General features: G+C 50.0%; 1 protein-coding gene across 5 annotated transcripts in view; it reads left to right on the top strand.

Moving 5' to 3' along the window:
• gmip (GEM interacting protein) overlaps positions 1-17,407 on the top strand; it is a 205,276-nt gene that overhangs the window by 163,647 nt on the left and 24,222 nt on the right. For all 5 annotated transcript variants that reach the window (XM_072491209.1, XM_072491210.1, XM_072491211.1 and 2 more), the window contains 3 exons: positions 2,602-2,739; positions 14,441-14,631; positions 16,175-16,281. In XM_072491209.1, coding sequence (XP_072347310.1) covers positions 2,602-2,739; positions 14,441-14,631; positions 16,175-16,281 — 436 coding nt within the window. The remainder of the gene's footprint in view (positions 1-2,601; positions 2,740-14,440; positions 14,632-16,174; positions 16,282-17,407) is intronic.

The following is a 17,407-nucleotide window of genomic DNA, read 5'->3' as shown; positions in this document are numbered from 1 at the left end:
TTTCCTCCGGGTGCTCCGGTTTCCTCCCACAGTCCAAAGACGGGCAGGTTAGGTGGATTGGCCATGATAAATTGCCCTTAGTGTCCAAAAAGGTGAGGAGGGGTTAGTGGGTTGCGGGGATAGGGTGGAAGATAGGGCTTAATGTGGGTTGTTGGAGACTCGACCCTCTGAAAGAGCACCCTACCTACTCCCACTTCCCCGTCCCTATCCCCACAGCCCCACCTAACCTGCATACCTTTGGACACTAAGGGGGAATTTTAGCACGGCCAATCCGCCTAACCTGTACATCTTCGGGAGGAAAATGAAAAAGACACACAATTCTTTTGAGCCCCTATGATTTTTTTCCAGAGTTTTGCTTCCGGCAGTGCTCCCGAGATTAAGCTTCAATTCCTGAAGATTCCAGGGAAATCCAGGAGCCTTCAGGAAACGTTGCTTTTCTGTGATCTCAGACGGTGAATGTCGTCAGCTGAGGTGGTGTTGAGGGACATCACATGGGCTGATCACTGGGAGCAAGAAGAGTGGAGAATTTGGGTTTTCCCCACTCCACCCCATCCCATACTGCCTGTCACTCCCCAACTTAGTTCCCACTTTGCCCCACCATTGGTGGATGTGCCTTCAGCTATAGTCCCTACCTACACTGTTGAAATGGTGGGCAGCAGGGTGGCATGTGGCGCAGTGGTTAGCACTGGGACTGCGGCGCTGAGGACCTGGGTTCGATCCCGGCTCTGGGTCACTGTCCGTGTGGAGATTGCACATTCTCCCCGTGTCTGCGTGGGTTTCGCCCCCACAACCCAAAGATGTGCAGGGTAGGTGGATTGGCCACGCTAAATTGCCCCTTAATTGGAAAAAAAAAAATTGGGTACTCTAAAAAAATGTATTTGAAAAAAAAATGGTGGGCGGCACGGTAGCACAGTGGTTAGCACTGTTGCTTCACAGCGGCAGGGTTCCAGGTTCGATTCCCAGCTTGGGTCACTGTCTATGCGGAGTCTGCACGTCCTCCCCGTGTCTGCGTGGGTTTCCTCCGGGCGCTCCGGTTTCCTCCCACAAGTCCCGAAAGACGTGCTTGTTGGGTGAATTGGACATTCTGAATTCTCCCTCCGTGTACCCGAACAGGCGCCGGAATGTGGCGACTAGGGGATTTTCACAGTAACTTCATTGCAGTGTTAATGTAAGCCTACTCGTGACAATAATAAAGATTATTAAAAGAAATTCCTCCTGAAACCTCTCCACATGCATTTTACAACTTATCAAAATGCACCTCTGAGACCAGACCTTTGGTTCCTCCTCCACAATACCTACTTGTCTTCCTTGATTAGCCGGTTTTGCCGATGAGAATCACTGTGGGACATGTTTCTACACTTCTCTATAAATGCAAATTGTTGCCCTTTTCTTTACTCTCTCTCTATCCCTCTCGGTGAAGTCAATGATTTTGACATAACTCCTTCCTGGGAACAATGCCTTAAGCACTGGGGCTCTCCTGTGATCAAGGCACTAAATTTAATAGGAAGTTTAACTATTGTCGGTAATGCAGTTAAACAGTCACTTTGTCTGTTTTTCTTTTTTTTTTTAAATCTAAATGCCTCTTCCCCATGCCAGGGTGGGGCACCTGCCAGCTCGGGGCACCTGCCAGCTCTGCTCAGTGCCCTCCACCCAGGGCATTATATAGGAGACCCTCTCCATCCCTCAGTGAGTTACTGGATCAGGTTCCAGAGGCCATGGGAGTGAGGTCAGTTTTCTAGTGTGAGGGTCTCTGAACATGAGGCTGCACGTTCTGCACCCCTGACCGTCATCGGGCTTTTTAAAAACAATTAATTTACAGGATGTGGCCGTCGCTGGCTGGACTAGCATTTATTGCCCACCCCCTAACTACCCTCCATATCGGAGGGCTTTAAGAGTCAACCGCATCTCCGTGGGTCTGGAGTCGGGGTCAGGACGGCAGATTTCCCTCCCTGGTGAACCAGGTGGGTTTTTACGACAATTGTTAATCACCAGACTTTTAATTGGCGATTTTGTTCTGAATTTAAATTCTTCAAATTCATCTACCGGGGCGGGATTTGAACCTGGGTCCCCAGATCTTCTCTTGCGTCTCTGGATGACTCGTCCAGAGACAATACCACTATGCCACTGCCTTCCCACTGTGCGCAGAACCAAGCCAAGCTGCAGTTGATGTGCAGTCTTATGGCTGAAGAGCGTCTGTTTTAATCACTTCGATAGAATTCCTACTGTGCAGGAGGCCATTCAGCCCATCGAATCTGCACCGACCCTGTAAAAGAGCACCCTAACTCGCCCCACTCCCCGCCCTTTCCCCGTAACCCCACCGAACCTGCACACATTTGGACGCTAAGGGGCAATTTAGCATGGCCAATCCCCCTAACCTGCCCATTCTCGGGCCGTGGGAGGAAACCGGAGCACCCGGAGGAAACCCACGCACACACGGGGGAGAAAGTGCAGACTCCGCACAGACCCGAGGCCGGAATTGAACCCCGGTCCCTTGAGCTGTGAGGCAGCAGTGCTAACCCACTGTGCCACCGTCAACATTCCCTGGGGATGTGATTCAGTGCTGTGAAGGCGAAGCTCTCTGTGTTTTTCCTCTACCACTAGGCTCAAGATGCTGAGATCTATTATAGAAACTGTGTGACAGAGGCCAACTTCAGGCGCACGGAATTGGAGGCAGTGAAAGTGAAGATCATCAAACAGCTTCGTAAACTCATCGACCGGGGCGATTGCATACTGAAAGAGGTGACGTTTTCAACTAACCTTGTCCCTTATCTTTAATTCTCGCTGCCTTTCGTGAGCACTTACCCTCAATCCCTCACCCTCCTTCGTAGCACGCAATCCTACACTATTTCGCTCTCACTTTCATTCTCACTCTCATCGTCCCACTCATGCCCTTTTTTCGGTCTCTCTCGATTTGTCTCAAATCCCCCTTTACTCCCAAACTCCGTCCTCTCGGTGTTCCCTTTCCCCCCCCAACAAGGAACTCCCGCCCCAATGTTAACCGTTCCATACCCCTCCTGCGAGAGGTTGCAATCAAACAGCCGCCCAGAAAAGGTCCATTTCTGTATTGTTTTCCCCCCACCAGTAACTCTGTTTTCTGATTAACCGGAGGGGCCTCACCACAAAGCTGGTCTTGGTGGTTGGAAAGACTTTTGTGGTCACTTTCGGTACTGAACTGAAAGCAAAGCAATAATAAGTTCAGCTCAGAATGAGGAAGACAATCCAACTGTTGCCCACTCTTCTACACTCGAGTGTTTGATGGGACAGTGTAGAGGGAGCTTCACTCTGTATCTAACCCCGTGCTGTACCTGTCCTGGGAGTGTTGATGGGGACAGTGTAGAGGGAGCTTTACTCTGTATCTAACCCCGTGCTGTACTTGTCCTGGGAATGTCGATGGGGACAGTGTAGAGGGAGCTTTACTCTGTATCTAACCCCGTGCTGTACCTGTCCTGGGAGTGTTTGATGGGACAGTGTAGAGGGAGCTTTACTCTGTATCTAACCCTGTGCTGTACCTGTCCTGGGAGTGTTTGATGGGACAGTGTAGAGGGAGCTTTACTCTGTATCTAACCCCGTGCTGTACCTGTCATGGGAGTGTTTGATGGGACAGTGTAGAGGGAGCTTTACTCTGTATCTAACCCTGTGCTGTACCTGTCCTGGGAGTGTTTGATGGGGACAGTGTAGAGGGAGCTTTACTCTGTATCTAACCCCGTGCTGTACCTGTCCTGGGAGTGTTTAATGGGGACAGTGGAGAGAGAGCTTTACTCTGTATCTAACCCCGTGCTGTACCTGTCCTGGGAGTGTTTGATGGGGACAGTGTAGAGGGAGCTTTACTCTGTATCTAACCCCGTGCTGTACCTGTCCTGGGAGTGTTTGATGGGGACAGTGTAGAGGGAGCTTTACTCTGTATCTAACCCCGTGCTGTACCTGTCCTGGGAGTGTTTGATGGGGACAGTGCATAGGGAGATTTACTCTGTATCTAACCATGTGCTGTACCTGTCCTGGGAGTGTTTGATGGGGACAGTGTAGAGGAAGCTTTACTCTGTATCTAACCCCATGCTGTACCTGTCCTGGGGGTGTTTGATGGGGACAGTGTAGAGGAAGCTTTACTCTGTATCTAACCCCGTGCTGTACCTCTCCTGGGAGTGTTTGATCGGGGCAATGAAGAGGGAGCTTTACTCTGTTTCTAACTCCGTGCTGTTTCTGTCCTGGGAGTGTTTGTTGGGGACAGTGTAGAGGGATCTTTAATCTATATCTATCCCAGTGTTGTACCTGTCCTGGGAGTGTTTGCTAAGGACAGTGAAGAGGGAGCTTTATTCTGTATCTAACCCCGTACTGTACCTGTCCTGGGAGTGTTTGATGGGGGACAGTGTATAGGGAGATTTACTCTGTATCTAACCCCATGCTGTACCTGTCCTGGGAGTGTTTGATGGGGGACAGTGTATAGGGAGATTTACTCTGTATCTAACCACGTGCTGTACCTGTCCTGGGAGTGTTTGATGGGGACAGTGTAGAGGGAGCTTTATTCTGTATCTAACCCTGTACTGTACCTGTCCTGGGAGTGTTTGATGGGGGACAGTGTAGAGGAAGCTTTACTCTGTATCTAACCTCGTGCTGTACCTGTCCTGTGAGTGTTTGATGGGGACAGTGTGGAGGGAGCTTTACTCTGCATCTAACCTCGTGCTGTACCTGTCCTGTGAGTGTTTGATGGGGACAGTGTAGAGGGAGCTTTACTTTGTATTTAACCCCGTGCTGTACCTGTCCTGGGAGTGTTTGATGGGACAGTGTAGAGGGAGCTTTACTCTGTATCTAACTCCGCGCTGTACCTGTCCTGGGAGTGTTTGATGGGACAGTGTAGAGGGAGCTTTACTCTGTATCTAAACCCGTGCTGTACCTGTCCTGGGAGTGTTTGATGGGGACAGTGTAGAGGGAGCTTTACTCTGTATCTAACCCCGTGCTGTACCTGTCCTGGGAGTGTTTGATGGGGACAGTGTATAGGGAGATTTACTCTGTATCTAACCATGTGCTGTACCTGTCCTGGGAGTGTTTGATGGGGACAGTGTAGAGGAAGCTTTACTCTGTATCTAACCCCATGCTGTACCTGTCCTGGGGGTGTTTGATGGGGACAGTGTAGAGGAAGCTTTACTCTGTATCTAACCCCGTGTTGTACCTGTCCTGGGGGTGTTTAATGGGGACAGTGTAGAGGGAGCTTTACTCTGTATCTAACCCCGTGCTGTACCTCTCCTGGGAGTGTTTGATCGGGGCAATGAAGAGGGAGCTTTACTCTGTTTCTAACTCCGTGCTGTTTCTGTCCTGGGAGTGTTTGTTGGGGACAGTGTAGAGGGAGCTTTACTCTATATCTATCCCAGTGTTGTACCTATCCTGGGAGTGTTTGCTAAGGACAGTGAAGAGGGAGCTTTATTCTGTATCTAACCCCGTACTGTACCTGTCCTGGGAGTGTTTGATGGGGGACAGTGTATAGGGAGATTTACTCTGTATCTAACCCCATGCTGTACCTGTCCTGGGAGTGTTTGATGGGGGACAGTGTATAGGGAGATTTACTCTGTATCTAACCACGTGCTGTACCTGTCCTGGGAGTGTTTGATGGGGACAGTGTAGAGGGAGCTTTATTCTGTATCTAACCCTGTACTGTACCTGTCCTGGGAGTGTTTGATGGGGGACAGTGTAGAGGAAGCTTTACTCTGTATCTAACCTCGTGCTGTACCTGTCCTGTGAGTGTTTGATGGGGACAGTGTGGAGGGAGGTTTACTCTGTATCTAACCTCGTGCTGTACCTGTCCTGTGAGTGTTTGATGGGGACAGTGTAGAGGGAGCTTTACTTTGTATTTAACCCCGTGCTGTACCTGTCCTGGGAGTGTTTGATGGGACAGTGTAGAGGGAGCTTTACTCTGTATCTAACTCCGCGCTGTACCTGTCCTGGGAGTGTTTGATGGGACAGTGTAGAGGGAGCTTTACTCTGTATCTAAACCCGTGCTGTACCTGTCCTGGGAGTGTTTGATGGGGACAGTGTAGAGGGAGCTTTACTCTGTATCTAACCCCGTGCTGTACCTGTCCTGGGAGTGTTTGATGGGGACAGTGTAGAGGGAGCTTTACTCTGTATCTAATCCCGTGCTGTACCTGTCCTGGGAGTGTTTGCTGGGGACAGTGTAGAGGGAGCTTTACTCTGTATCTAACCCCGTGCTGTACCTGTCCTGGGAGTGTTTGATGGGGACAGTGTCGAGGGAGCTTTACTCTGTACCTAACCCCGTGCTGTACCTGTCCTGGGAGTGTTTGATGGGGACAGTGTCGAGGGAACTTTACTCTGTACTAACCCCGTGCTGTACCTGTCCTGGGAGTGTTTGATGGGGACAGTGTAGAGGGAGCTTTACTTTGTATCTAACCCCATGCTGTACCTGTCCTGGGAGTGTTTGAAGGGGACAGTGTAGAGGGAGTTTCACCCTGTACCTAACCCCGTGTTGTACCTGTCCTGGGGGTGTTTGATGGGGACAGTGTAGAGGGAGCTTTACTCTGTATCTAACCCCGTGCTGTACCTCTCCTGGGAGTGTTTGATCGGGGCAATGAAGAGGGAGCTTTACTCTGTTTCTAACTCCATGCTGTTTCTGTCCTGGGAGTGTTTGTTGGGGACAGTGTAGAGGGAGCTTTACTCTATATCTATCCCAGTGTTGTACCTATCCTGGGAGTGTTTGCTAAGGACAGTGAAGAGGGAGCTTTATTCTGTATCTAACCCCGTACTGTACCTGTCCTGGGAGTGTTTGATGGGGGACAGTGTATAGGGAGATTTCCTCTGTATCTAACCCCATGCTGTACCTGTCCTGGGAGTGTTTGATGGGGGACAGTGTATAGGGAGATTTACTCTGTATCTAACCACGTGCTGTACCTGTCCTGGGAGTGTTTGATGGGGACAGTGTAGAGGGAGCTTTATTCTGTATCTAACCCTGTACTGTACCTGTCCTGGGAGTGTTTGATGGGGGACAGTGTAGAGGAAGCTTTACTCTGTATCTAACCTCGTGCTGTACCTGTCCTGTGAGTGTTTGATGGGACAGTGTAGAGGGAGCTTTACTCTGTATCTAAACCCGTGCTGTACCTGTCCTGGGAGTGTTTGATGGGGACAGTGTAGAGGGAGCTTTACTCTGTATCTAACCCCGTGCTGTACCTGTCCTGGGAGTGTTTGATGGGGACAGTGTATAGGGAGATTTACTCTGTATCTAACCATGTGCTGTACCTGTCCTGGGAGTGTTTGATGGGGACAGTGTAGAGGAAGCTTTACTCTGTATCTAACCCCATGCTGTACCTGTCCTGGGGGTGTTTGATGGGGACAGTGTAGAGGAAGCTTTACTCTGTATCTAACCCCGTGTTGTACCTGTCCTGGGGGTGTTTGATGGGGACAGTGTAGAGGGAGCTTTACTCTGTATCTAACCCCGTGCTGTACCTCTCCTGGGAGTGTTTGATCGGGGCAATGAAGAGGGAGCTTTACTCTGTTTCTAACTCCGTGCTGTTTCTGTCCTGGGAGTGTTTGTTGGGGACAGTGTAGAGGGAGCTTTACTCTATATCTATCCCAGTGTTGTACCTATCCTGGGAGTGTTTGCTAAGGACAGTGAAGAGGGAGCTTTATTCTGTATCTAACCCCGTACTGTACCTGTCCTGGGAGTGTTTGATGGGGGACAGTGTATAGGGAGATTTACTCTGTATCTAACCCCATGCTGTACCTGTCCTGGGAGTGTTTGATGGGGGACAGTGTATAGGGAGATTTACTCTGTATCTAACCACGTGCTGTACCTGTCCTGGGAGTGTTTGATGGGGACAGTGTAGAGGGAGCTTTATTCTGTATCAAACCCTGTACTGTACCTGTCCTGGGAGTGTTTGATGGGGGACAGTGTAGAGGAAGCTTTACTCTGTATCTAACCTCGTGCTGTACCTGTCCTGTGAGTGTTTGATGGGGACAGTGTGGAGGGAGCTTTACTCTGTATCTAACCTCGTGCTGTACCTGTCCTGTGAGTGTTTGATGGGGACAGTGTAGAGGGAGCTTTACTTTGTATTTAACCCCGTGCTGTACCTGTCCTGGGAGTGTTTGATGGGACAGTGTAGAGGGAGCTTTACTCTGTATCTAACTCCGCGCTGTACCTGTCCTGGGAGTGTTTGATGGGACAGTGTAGAGGGAGCTTTACTCTGTATCTAAACCCGTGCTGTACCTGTCCTGGGAGTGTTTGATGGGGACAGTGTAGAGGGAGCTTTACTCTGTATCTAACCCCGTGCTGTACCTGTCCTGGGAGTGTTTGATGGGGACAGTGTAGAGGGAGCTTTACTCTGTATCTAATCCCGTGCTGTACCTGTCCTGGGAATGTTTGCTGGGGACAGTGTAGAGGGAGCTTTACTCTGTATCTAACTCTGTGCTGTACCTGTCCTGGGAGTGTTTGATGGGGACAGTGTAGAGGGAGCTTTACTCTGTATCTAACCCCGTGCTGTACCTGTCCTGGGAGTGTTTGATGGGGACAGTGTAGAGGGAGCTTTACTCTGTATCTAATCCCGTGCTGTACCTGTCCTGGGAATGTTTGCTGGGGACAGTGTAGAGGGAGCTTTACTCTGTATCTAACCCCGTGCTGTACCTGTCCTGGGAGTGTTTGATGGGGACAGTGTCGAGGGAGCTTTACTCTGTACCTAACCCCGTGCTGTACCTGTCCTGGGAGTGTTTGATGGGGACAGTGTCGAGGGAACTTTACTCTGTACTAACCCCGTGCTGTACCTGTCCTGGGAGTGTTTGATGGGGACAGTGTAGAGGGAGCTTTACTCTGTATCTAACCCCATGCTGTACCTGTCCTGGGAGTGTTTGAAGGGGACAGTGTAGAGGGAGTTTCACCCTGTACCTAACCCCGTGTTGTACCTGTCCTGGGAGTGTTTGATGGGGACAGTGTAGAGGGAGCTTTACTCTGTATCAAACCCCGTGCTGTACCTGTCCTGGGAGTGTTTGATGGGGACAGTGTAGAGGGAGCTTTACTCTGTATCTAACCCCGTGCTGCACCTGTCCTGGGAGTGTTTGATGGGGACAGTGTAGAGGGAGATTTACTCTGTATCTAACCCCGTGCTGTACCTGTCCTGGGAATGTTTGCTGGGGACAGTGTAGAGGGAGCTTTACCCTGTACCTAACCCCATGTTGTACCTGTCCTGGGAGTGTTTGATGGGAAGAGTGCAGAGGGAGCTTTACTCTGTATCAAACCCCGTGCTGTACCTGTCCTGGGAGTGTTTGATGGGGAGAGTGCAGAGGGAGCTTTACTCTGTATCTAACCCCGTGCTGTACCTGTCCTGGGAGTGTTTGATGGGGGACAGTGTAGAGGGAGCTTTACCCTGTACCTAACCCCATGTTGTACCTGTCCTGGGAGTGTTTGATGGGGACAGTGTAGAGGGAGCTTTACTCTGTATCTAACCCCGTGCTGTACCTGTCCTGGGAGTGTTTGATGGGGACAGTGTAGAGGGAGCTTTACTCTGTATCTAACCCCGTGCTGTACCTGTCCTGGGAGTGTTTAATGGGGACAGTGTATAGGGAGATTTACTCTGTATCTAACCATGTGCTGTACCTGTCCTGGGAGTGTTTGATGGGGACAGTGTAGAGGAAGCTTTACTCTGTATCTAACCCCATGCTGTACCTGTCCTGGGGGTGTTTGATGGGGACAGTTTAGAGGAAGCTTTACTCTGTATCTAACCCCGTGTTGTACCTGTCCTGGGGGTGTTTGATGGGGACAGTGTAGAGGGAGCTTTACTCTGTATCTAACCCCGTGCTGTACCTGTCCTGGGAGTGTTTAATGGGGACAGTGTATAGGGAGATTTACTCTGTATCTAACCATGTGCTGTACCTGTCCTGGGAGTGTTTGATGGGGACAGTGTAGAGGGAGCTTTACTTTGTATCTAACCCCATGCTGTACCTGTCCTGGGAGTGTTTGAAGGGGACAGTGTAGAGGGAGTTTCACCCTGTACCTAACCCCGTGTTGTACCTGTCCTGGGGGTGTTTGATGGGGACAGTGTAGAGGGAGCTTTACTCTGTATCTAACCCCGTGCTGTACCTCTCCTGGGAGTGTTTGATCGGGGCAATGAAGAGGGAGCTTTACTCTGTTTCTAACTCCATGCTGTTTCTGTCCTGGGAGTGTTTGTTGGGGACAGTGTAGAGGGAGCTTTACTCTATATCTATCCCAGTGTTGTACCTATCCTGGGAGTGTTTGCTAAGGACAGTGAAGAGGGAGCTTTATTCTGTATCTAACCCCGTACTGTACCTGTCCTGGGAGTGTTTGATGGGGGACAGTGTATAGGGAGATTTCCTCTGTATCTAACCCCATGCTGTACCTGTCCTGGGAGTGTTTGATGGGGGACAGTGTATAGGGAGATTTACTCTGTATCTAACCACGTGCTGTACCTGTCCTGGGAGTGTTTGATGGGGACAGTGTAGAGGGAGCTTTATTCTGTATCTAACCCTGTACTGTACCTGTCCTGGGAGTGTTTGATGGGGGACAGTGTAGAGGAAGCTTTACTCTGTATCTAACCTCGTGCTGTACCTGTCCTGTGAGTGTTTGATGGGACAGTGTAGAGGGAGCTTTACTCTGTATCTAAACCCGTGCTGTACCTGTCCTGGGAGTGTTTGATGGGGACAGTGTAGAGGGAGCTTTACTCTGTATCTAACCCCGTGCTGTACCTGTCCTGGGAGTGTTTGATGGGGACAGTGTATAGGGAGATTTACTCTGTATCTAACCATGTGCTGTACCTGTCCTGGGAGTGTTTGATGGGGACAGTGTAGAGGAAGCTTTACTCTGTATCTAACCCCATGCTGTACCTGTCCTGGGGGTGTTTGATGGGGACAGTGTAGAGGAAGCTTTACTCTGTATCTAACCCCGTGTTGTACCTGTCCTGGGGGTGTTTGATGGGGACAGTGTAGAGGGAGCTTTACTCTGTATCTAACCCCGTGCTGTACCTCTCCTGGGAGTGTTTGATCGGGGCAATGAAGAGGGAGCTTTACTCTGTTTCTAACTCCGTGCTGTTTCTGTCCTGGGAGTGTTTGTTGGGGACAGTGTAGAGGGAGCTTTACTCTATATCTATCCCAGTGTTGTACCTATCCTGGGAGTGTTTGCTAAGGACAGTGAAGAGGGAGCTTTATTCTGTATCTAACCCCGTACTGTACCTGTCCTGGGAGTGTTTGATGGGGGACAGTGTATAGGGAGATTTACTCTGTATCTAACCCCATGCTGTACCTGTCCTGGGAGTGTTTGATGGGGGACAGTGTATAGGGAGATTTACTCTGTATCTAACCACGTGCTGTACCTGTCCTGGGAGTGTTTGATGGGGACAGTGTAGAGGGAGCTTTATTCTGTATCAAACCCTGTACTGTACCTGTCCTGGGAGTGTTTGATGGGGGACAGTGTAGAGGAAGCTTTACTCTGTATCTAACCTCGTGCTGTACCTGTCCTGTGAGTGTTTGATGGGGACAGTGTGGAGGGAGCTTTACTCTGTATCTAACCTCGTGCTGTACCTGTCCTGTGAGTGTTTGATGGGGACAGTGTAGAGGGAGCTTTACTTTGTATTTAACCCCGTGCTGTACCTGTCCTGGGAGTGTTTGATGGGACAGTGTAGAGGGAGCTTTACTCTGTATCTAACTCCGCGCTGTACCTGTCCTGGGAGTGTTTGATGGGACAGTGTAGAGGGAGCTTTACTCTGTATCTAAACCCGTGCTGTACCTGTCCTGGGAGTGTTTGATGGGGACAGTGTAGAGGGAGCTTTACTCTGTATCTAACCCCGTGCTGTACCTGTCCTGGGAGTGTTTGATGGGGACAGTGTAGAGGGAGCTTTACTCTGTATCTAATCCCGTGCTGTACCTGTCCTGGGAATGTTTGCTGGGGACAGTGTAGAGGGAGCTTTACTCTGTATCTAACTCTGTGCTGTACCTGTCCTGGGAGTGTTTGATGGGGACAGTGTAGAGGGAGCTTTACTCTGTATCTAACCCCGTGCTGTACCTGTCCTGGGAGTGTTTGATGGGGACAGTGTAGAGGGAGCTTTACTCTGTATCTAATCCCGTGCTGTACCTGTCCTGGGAATGTTTGCTGGGGACAGTGTAGAGGGAGCTTTACTCTGTATCTAACCCCGTGCTGTACCTGTCCTGGGAGTGTTTGATGGGGACAGTGTCGAGGGAGCTTTACTCTGTACCTAACCCCGTGCTGTACCTGTCCTGGGAGTGTTTGATGGGGACAGTGTCGAGGGAACTTTACTCTGTACTAACCCCGTGCTGTACCTGTCCTGGGAGTGTTTGATGGGGACAGTGTAGAGGGAGCTTTACTCTGTATCTAACCCCATGCTGTACCTGTCCTGGGAGTGTTTGAAGGGGACAGTGTAGAGGGAGTTTCACCCTGTACCTAACCCCGTGTTGTACCTGTCCTGGGAGTGTTTGATGGGGACAGTGTAGAGGGAGCTTTACTCTGTATCAAACCCCGTGCTGTACCTGTCCTGGGAGTGTTTGATGGGGACAGTGTAGAGGGAGCTTTACTCTGTATCTAACCCCGTGCTGCACCTGTCCTGGGAGTGTTTGATGGGGACAGTGTAGAGGGAGATTTACTCTGTATCTAACCCCGTGCTGTACCTGTCCTGGGAATGTTTGCTGGGGACAGTGTAGAGGGAGCTTTACCCTGTACCTAACCCCATGTTGTACCTGTCCTGGGAGTGTTTGATGGGAAGAGTGCAGAGGGAGCTTTACTCTGTATCAAACCCCGTGCTGTACCTGTCCTGGGAGTGTTTGATGGGGAGAGTGCAGAGGGAGCTTTACTCTGTATCTAACCCCGTGCTGTACCTGTCCTGGGAGTGTTTGATGGGGGACAGTGTAGAGGGAGCTTTACCCTGTACCTAACCCCATGTTGTACCTGTCCTGGGAGTGTTTGATGGGGACAGTGTAGAGGGAGCTTTACTCTGTATCTAACCCCGTGCTGTACCTGTCCTGGGAGTGTTTGATGGGGACAGTGTAGAGGGAGCTTTACTCTGTATCTAACCCCGTGCTGTACCTGTCCTGGGAGTGTTTAATGGGGACAGTGTATAGGGAGATTTACTCTGTATCTAACCATGTGCTGTACCTGTCCTGGGAGTGTTTGATGGGGACAGTGTAGAGGAAGCTTTACTCTGTATCTAACCCCATGCTGTACCTGTCCTGGGGGTGTTTGATGGGGACAGTTTAGAGGAAGCTTTACTCTGTATCTAACCCCGTGTTGTACCTGTCCTGGGGGTGTTTGATGGGGACAGTGTAGAGGGAGCTTTACTCTGTATCTAACCCCGTGCTGTACCTCTCCTGGGAGTGTTTGATCGGGGCAATGAAGAGGGAGCTTTACTCTGTTTCTAACTCCGTGCTGTTTCTGTCCTGGGAGTGTTTGTTGGGGACAGTGTCGAGGGAGCTTTACTCTATATCTATCCCAGTGTTGTACCTATCCTGGGAGTGTTTGCTAAGGACAGTGAAGAGGGAGCTTTATTCTGTATCTAACCCCGTACTGTACCTGTCCTGGGAGTGTTTGATGGGGGACAGTGTATCGGGAGATTTACTCTGTATCTAACCCCATGCTGTACCTGTCCTGGGAGTGTTTGATGGGGGACAGTGTATAGGGAGATTTACTCTGTATCTAACCACGTGCTGTACCTGTCCTGGGAGTGTTTGATGGGGACAGTGTAGAGGGAGCTTTATTCTGTATCTAACCCTGTACTGTACCTGTCCTGGGAGTGTTTGTTGGGGGACAGTGTAGAGGAAGCTTTACTCTGTATCTAACCCCGTGCTGTACCTGTCCTGGGAGTGTTTGATGGGGACAGTGTGGTGGGAGCTTTACTCTGTATCTAACCCCGTGCTGTACCTGTTCTGGGAGTGTTTGATGGGGACAGAGGGAGCTTTACTCTGTATCTGACCTCGTGCTGTACCTGTCCTGTGAGTGTTTGATGGGGACAGTGTGGAGGGAGCTTTACTCTGTATCTAACCTCGTGCTGTACCTGTCCTGTGAGTGTTTGATGGGGACAGTGTAGAGGGAGCTTTACTTTGTATTTAATCCCGTGCTCTACCTGTCCTGGGAGTGTTTGATGGGGACAGTGTAGACGGAGCTTTGCTCTGTATCTAACCCCGTGCTGTACCTGCCCTGTGAGTGTTTGATGGGGACAGTGTAGAGGGAGCTTTACTCTGTATTTAACCCCGTGCTGTACCTGTCCTGGGAGTGTTTGATGGGGACAGTGTAGAGGGAGCTTTACTCTGTATCTAACCCCGTGCTGTATCTGCCCATGACATTCATTGCCTGAAATGGAAATTGTTCCATTCTGCACACAACGTCCCCTAGCTCATTGAGATGGTAATTCACTGGGACAAAATAGATATGGAATTATTGTGAGCAGTCCTTGATGAGTACAACCTAACCTTTTGATATATGGATGTCCCCCAGGTCTCAGTTAACCTGTTCCAAATGCAGCAGGAGCAGGTCGAACAGCTGCCACTTGCTTTTCATTCACTGCATGAGAATATCAAACCTTATGAACCCGGCCAGCAATATTTAAAGTTTATTCAACACCTGGACAAGAAGGTGCTGCCCATGGAGACCTACCTATTTGAGGAGTTTGCCACTTCAAGCAGAAGGTGAGTGATACAGAGTGAAGTGTTGATTATAGTCCATTAGGATTCAATATAATGGGAATGAATGGAAGGATTTGGTCCATTGGCAATATCTCTGGCTGCCAAACTGTAACTAGTGGGGTGCCGCATGGTTCAGTCCTCGGACCAATCTATACAACTGACCTGCAAGCAGGGACAGAGTGTAACATAGCAAAGTTTGCGGATGATAGTAAAATATTCGGGAAAGCAGAAAGTGAAGAGATACAGATTTTACTGATGGATATAGATAGGCTAGGAGATTGGGGCAAAATGTGGCAGATGGAGTTTAATGTGGATGAGTGTGAGGTTATCTATTTTGGCCCCAAAAATAGAAAGGCAAATTATTATCTAAACGCAAAGCAGATTCAAGATGGGTCTGTGCAGAGGGATCTGGGTGGCTTTGTTCATGAATCGCAGAGAGTCAGTATGCAGGTACAGAATATAATAAGAAAGGCAAATGGAATGTTGGCATTTATTGCAAAAGGACTGGAGAATAAAAGTAGAGAAGTGTTGTTGCAATTGTATAGGGCGTTAGTGATACCAGGGGCGCGATTCTCCACTCCCGCGCCGGTTGGGAGAATCGCCTGGGCCGCCAAAATTTCCCGCGACGCCGGTCCGACGCCCTCCCGCGATTCTCTCAAGCGGCGGGAACGGCCCCGTCGAGTTCCGCGGGCCGGAGAATCGCCCGAGACACCCTAAAATGGCGATTCTCCGGCACCCCCGCTATTCTCAGGCCCGGATGGGCCGAACGGCCAGCCCAAAACGGCGGGTTCCCCCCGGCGCCGTCCACGCCTGGTCGCTGCTGTCGGGAACAACGCGGGAATGCTGGGGGGGGGGGGGGGGGTGGCCTGCGGGAGTGGAGAATGCTGGAGTATCGTGTCCAGTTTTGGTCTCCTTATTTGAGGATTGATGTGGTGACATTGGAGGCAGTTCAGAGGAGGGTCACCAGATTGATTCCGGGGGTGAAGGGGTTGACGTATGAGGAGAGATTAAACAGTTTGGGATCATACTCGCTGGAGTTTAGAAGGATGAGAGGGGATCTGATCGAGGTGTATAAAATACTAAAAGAGATTGCTAAAGTAAACGTAGACCAAATTTCCCCCCTTGTGGGACAATCTAGAACGAGAGGTCACAGATATAGGTTGAGGGGCAGTAGATTTAGAACTGAGTTGAGGAGGAACTACTTCTCACAGAGGGTGGTGAATTTGTGGAACTCGCTGCCCCATAGTGCGGTGGAATCTGAGTCATTAAATGGTTTCAAGAGGGAGATAGATATATTTCTGATTTTTTTTAAATAGGTTAAAGAGATAATGGGAACAGGCATTGAGGTGGATTTGAGACCAGGAAGAGATCAGCTATGATCTGATTGAATGACAGAGCAGGCTCGAAGAGCTGAATTGCCGACTTCTGCTCCTAATCCCTATGTTCCAATGTAATATCGTGGGAATGAATGGAAGGATTTGGTCCATTGGGATTCTGGAGTGGGATTTATCATACCGTTAAATTATATGTCGTTTTTAACTTTCAGGTCGTCCTCTAGTGGGAGGGGACAGAGCGTCACCATGCTGATCCATCGGTCATCAGCATCCTCTGGTGACCTGCCCAGCTTGGCTGACGAGGATGAAAGCAAACTCAGTGAGTTGATGAAGAGCAAAGCTCGGGAATCGTGTGCTACATATTCTGAAGGGGATGGGGGGAGGGGTAAGGAAGAAAGTTCGGCCGAGTAACCAATTAGAATGGATTAAACTCCTTTGCAAATAAAATGGTTCTACCGTCGAGTTTGCAGCCTAACCTGGGAACATTTGCCTCTTTGGCCGAGTTCATCCAGAACCCTTGTGAACCTGTTGGGTTAAGGGGACAAGGGATACAAACAGTCCTTGTTGTGAGGTCTCTGTCTCTCCAGTGCCATGTTGCAAATTGCCGCTCATGTCAACCAGGCTGAGAGAGGTATGTTTCTGGCTCGCATTATCTGGACACACAGTCTGTTGGGCTTGAGCTCATTTACGGCAATAGGGCTCTGACAGCCTTCTCGTTGCCCTTGGCACTCTTGTCGCTCCCCCTGTTGACTCTCTCACTGCCTCCTTTTCTTTCGAGTCTCGGAAATGAAGGAAACCGTGCGCTTTTGTGGGAGGTCTTCATGGCGCAGTGGCCCCAGGTTCGAGTCCCACCCCAGGATTTGACGGCCGCGGAAGGAGCGTTCGTAACGCGGTCAAACAGGATGAGTCTGTCAACGTGCAAATCCTTTCAAACACGCCAATGGTTTACGGAGGAGTGGCTCTTCTTTGAAATAATGCCACGGATCATTTCTATCTACTTGAGAGAAAAGTCAGGCTTTTATTTTACGATCTCGTCTGGAAGATGGCGTTTCCAGCAGTCACTTGGGTGTAAGTCTACACTTTGTGCCTGAGTCTCTGGCGTGGGTCTTTGAACCCACAACCCTCAAATTCAAGAAGATGAGAGCGTTTCCCACTGATTCACAGCTGACACACTCTGAAAGCCTGGCGCAATGTGGCTGTGAAACATCCTCACTGTTAACGTGGGAAAGTGTGACCACCCAATTTGTGCTCAGCAGAGTTGCAAAAGGCAGCAATGAGATGAATGACCAGTTCGTCTGTTTTTGGCGGAATCGGGTGCGAGAAGGTTTTCAAGGTAGAATTATAGAATCCCTACAGTGCAGAAGGAGGCCATTGAGCCCATCAGGTCTGCACCGAACCTCTGAAAGAGCCCCCTACCCAGGCCCACTCGACCGCCCTATCCCCAT

This window comes from Scyliorhinus torazame, chromosome 27, assembly GCF_047496885.1.
Source record: "Scyliorhinus torazame isolate Kashiwa2021f chromosome 27, sScyTor2.1, whole genome shotgun sequence".
Lineage (NCBI taxonomy): Eukaryota > Metazoa > Chordata > Chondrichthyes > Carcharhiniformes > Scyliorhinidae > Scyliorhinus > Scyliorhinus torazame.
The sequence above is the reverse complement of the archived record's forward strand: the minus strand, read 5'-3'. Positions and strand labels throughout refer to the sequence as shown.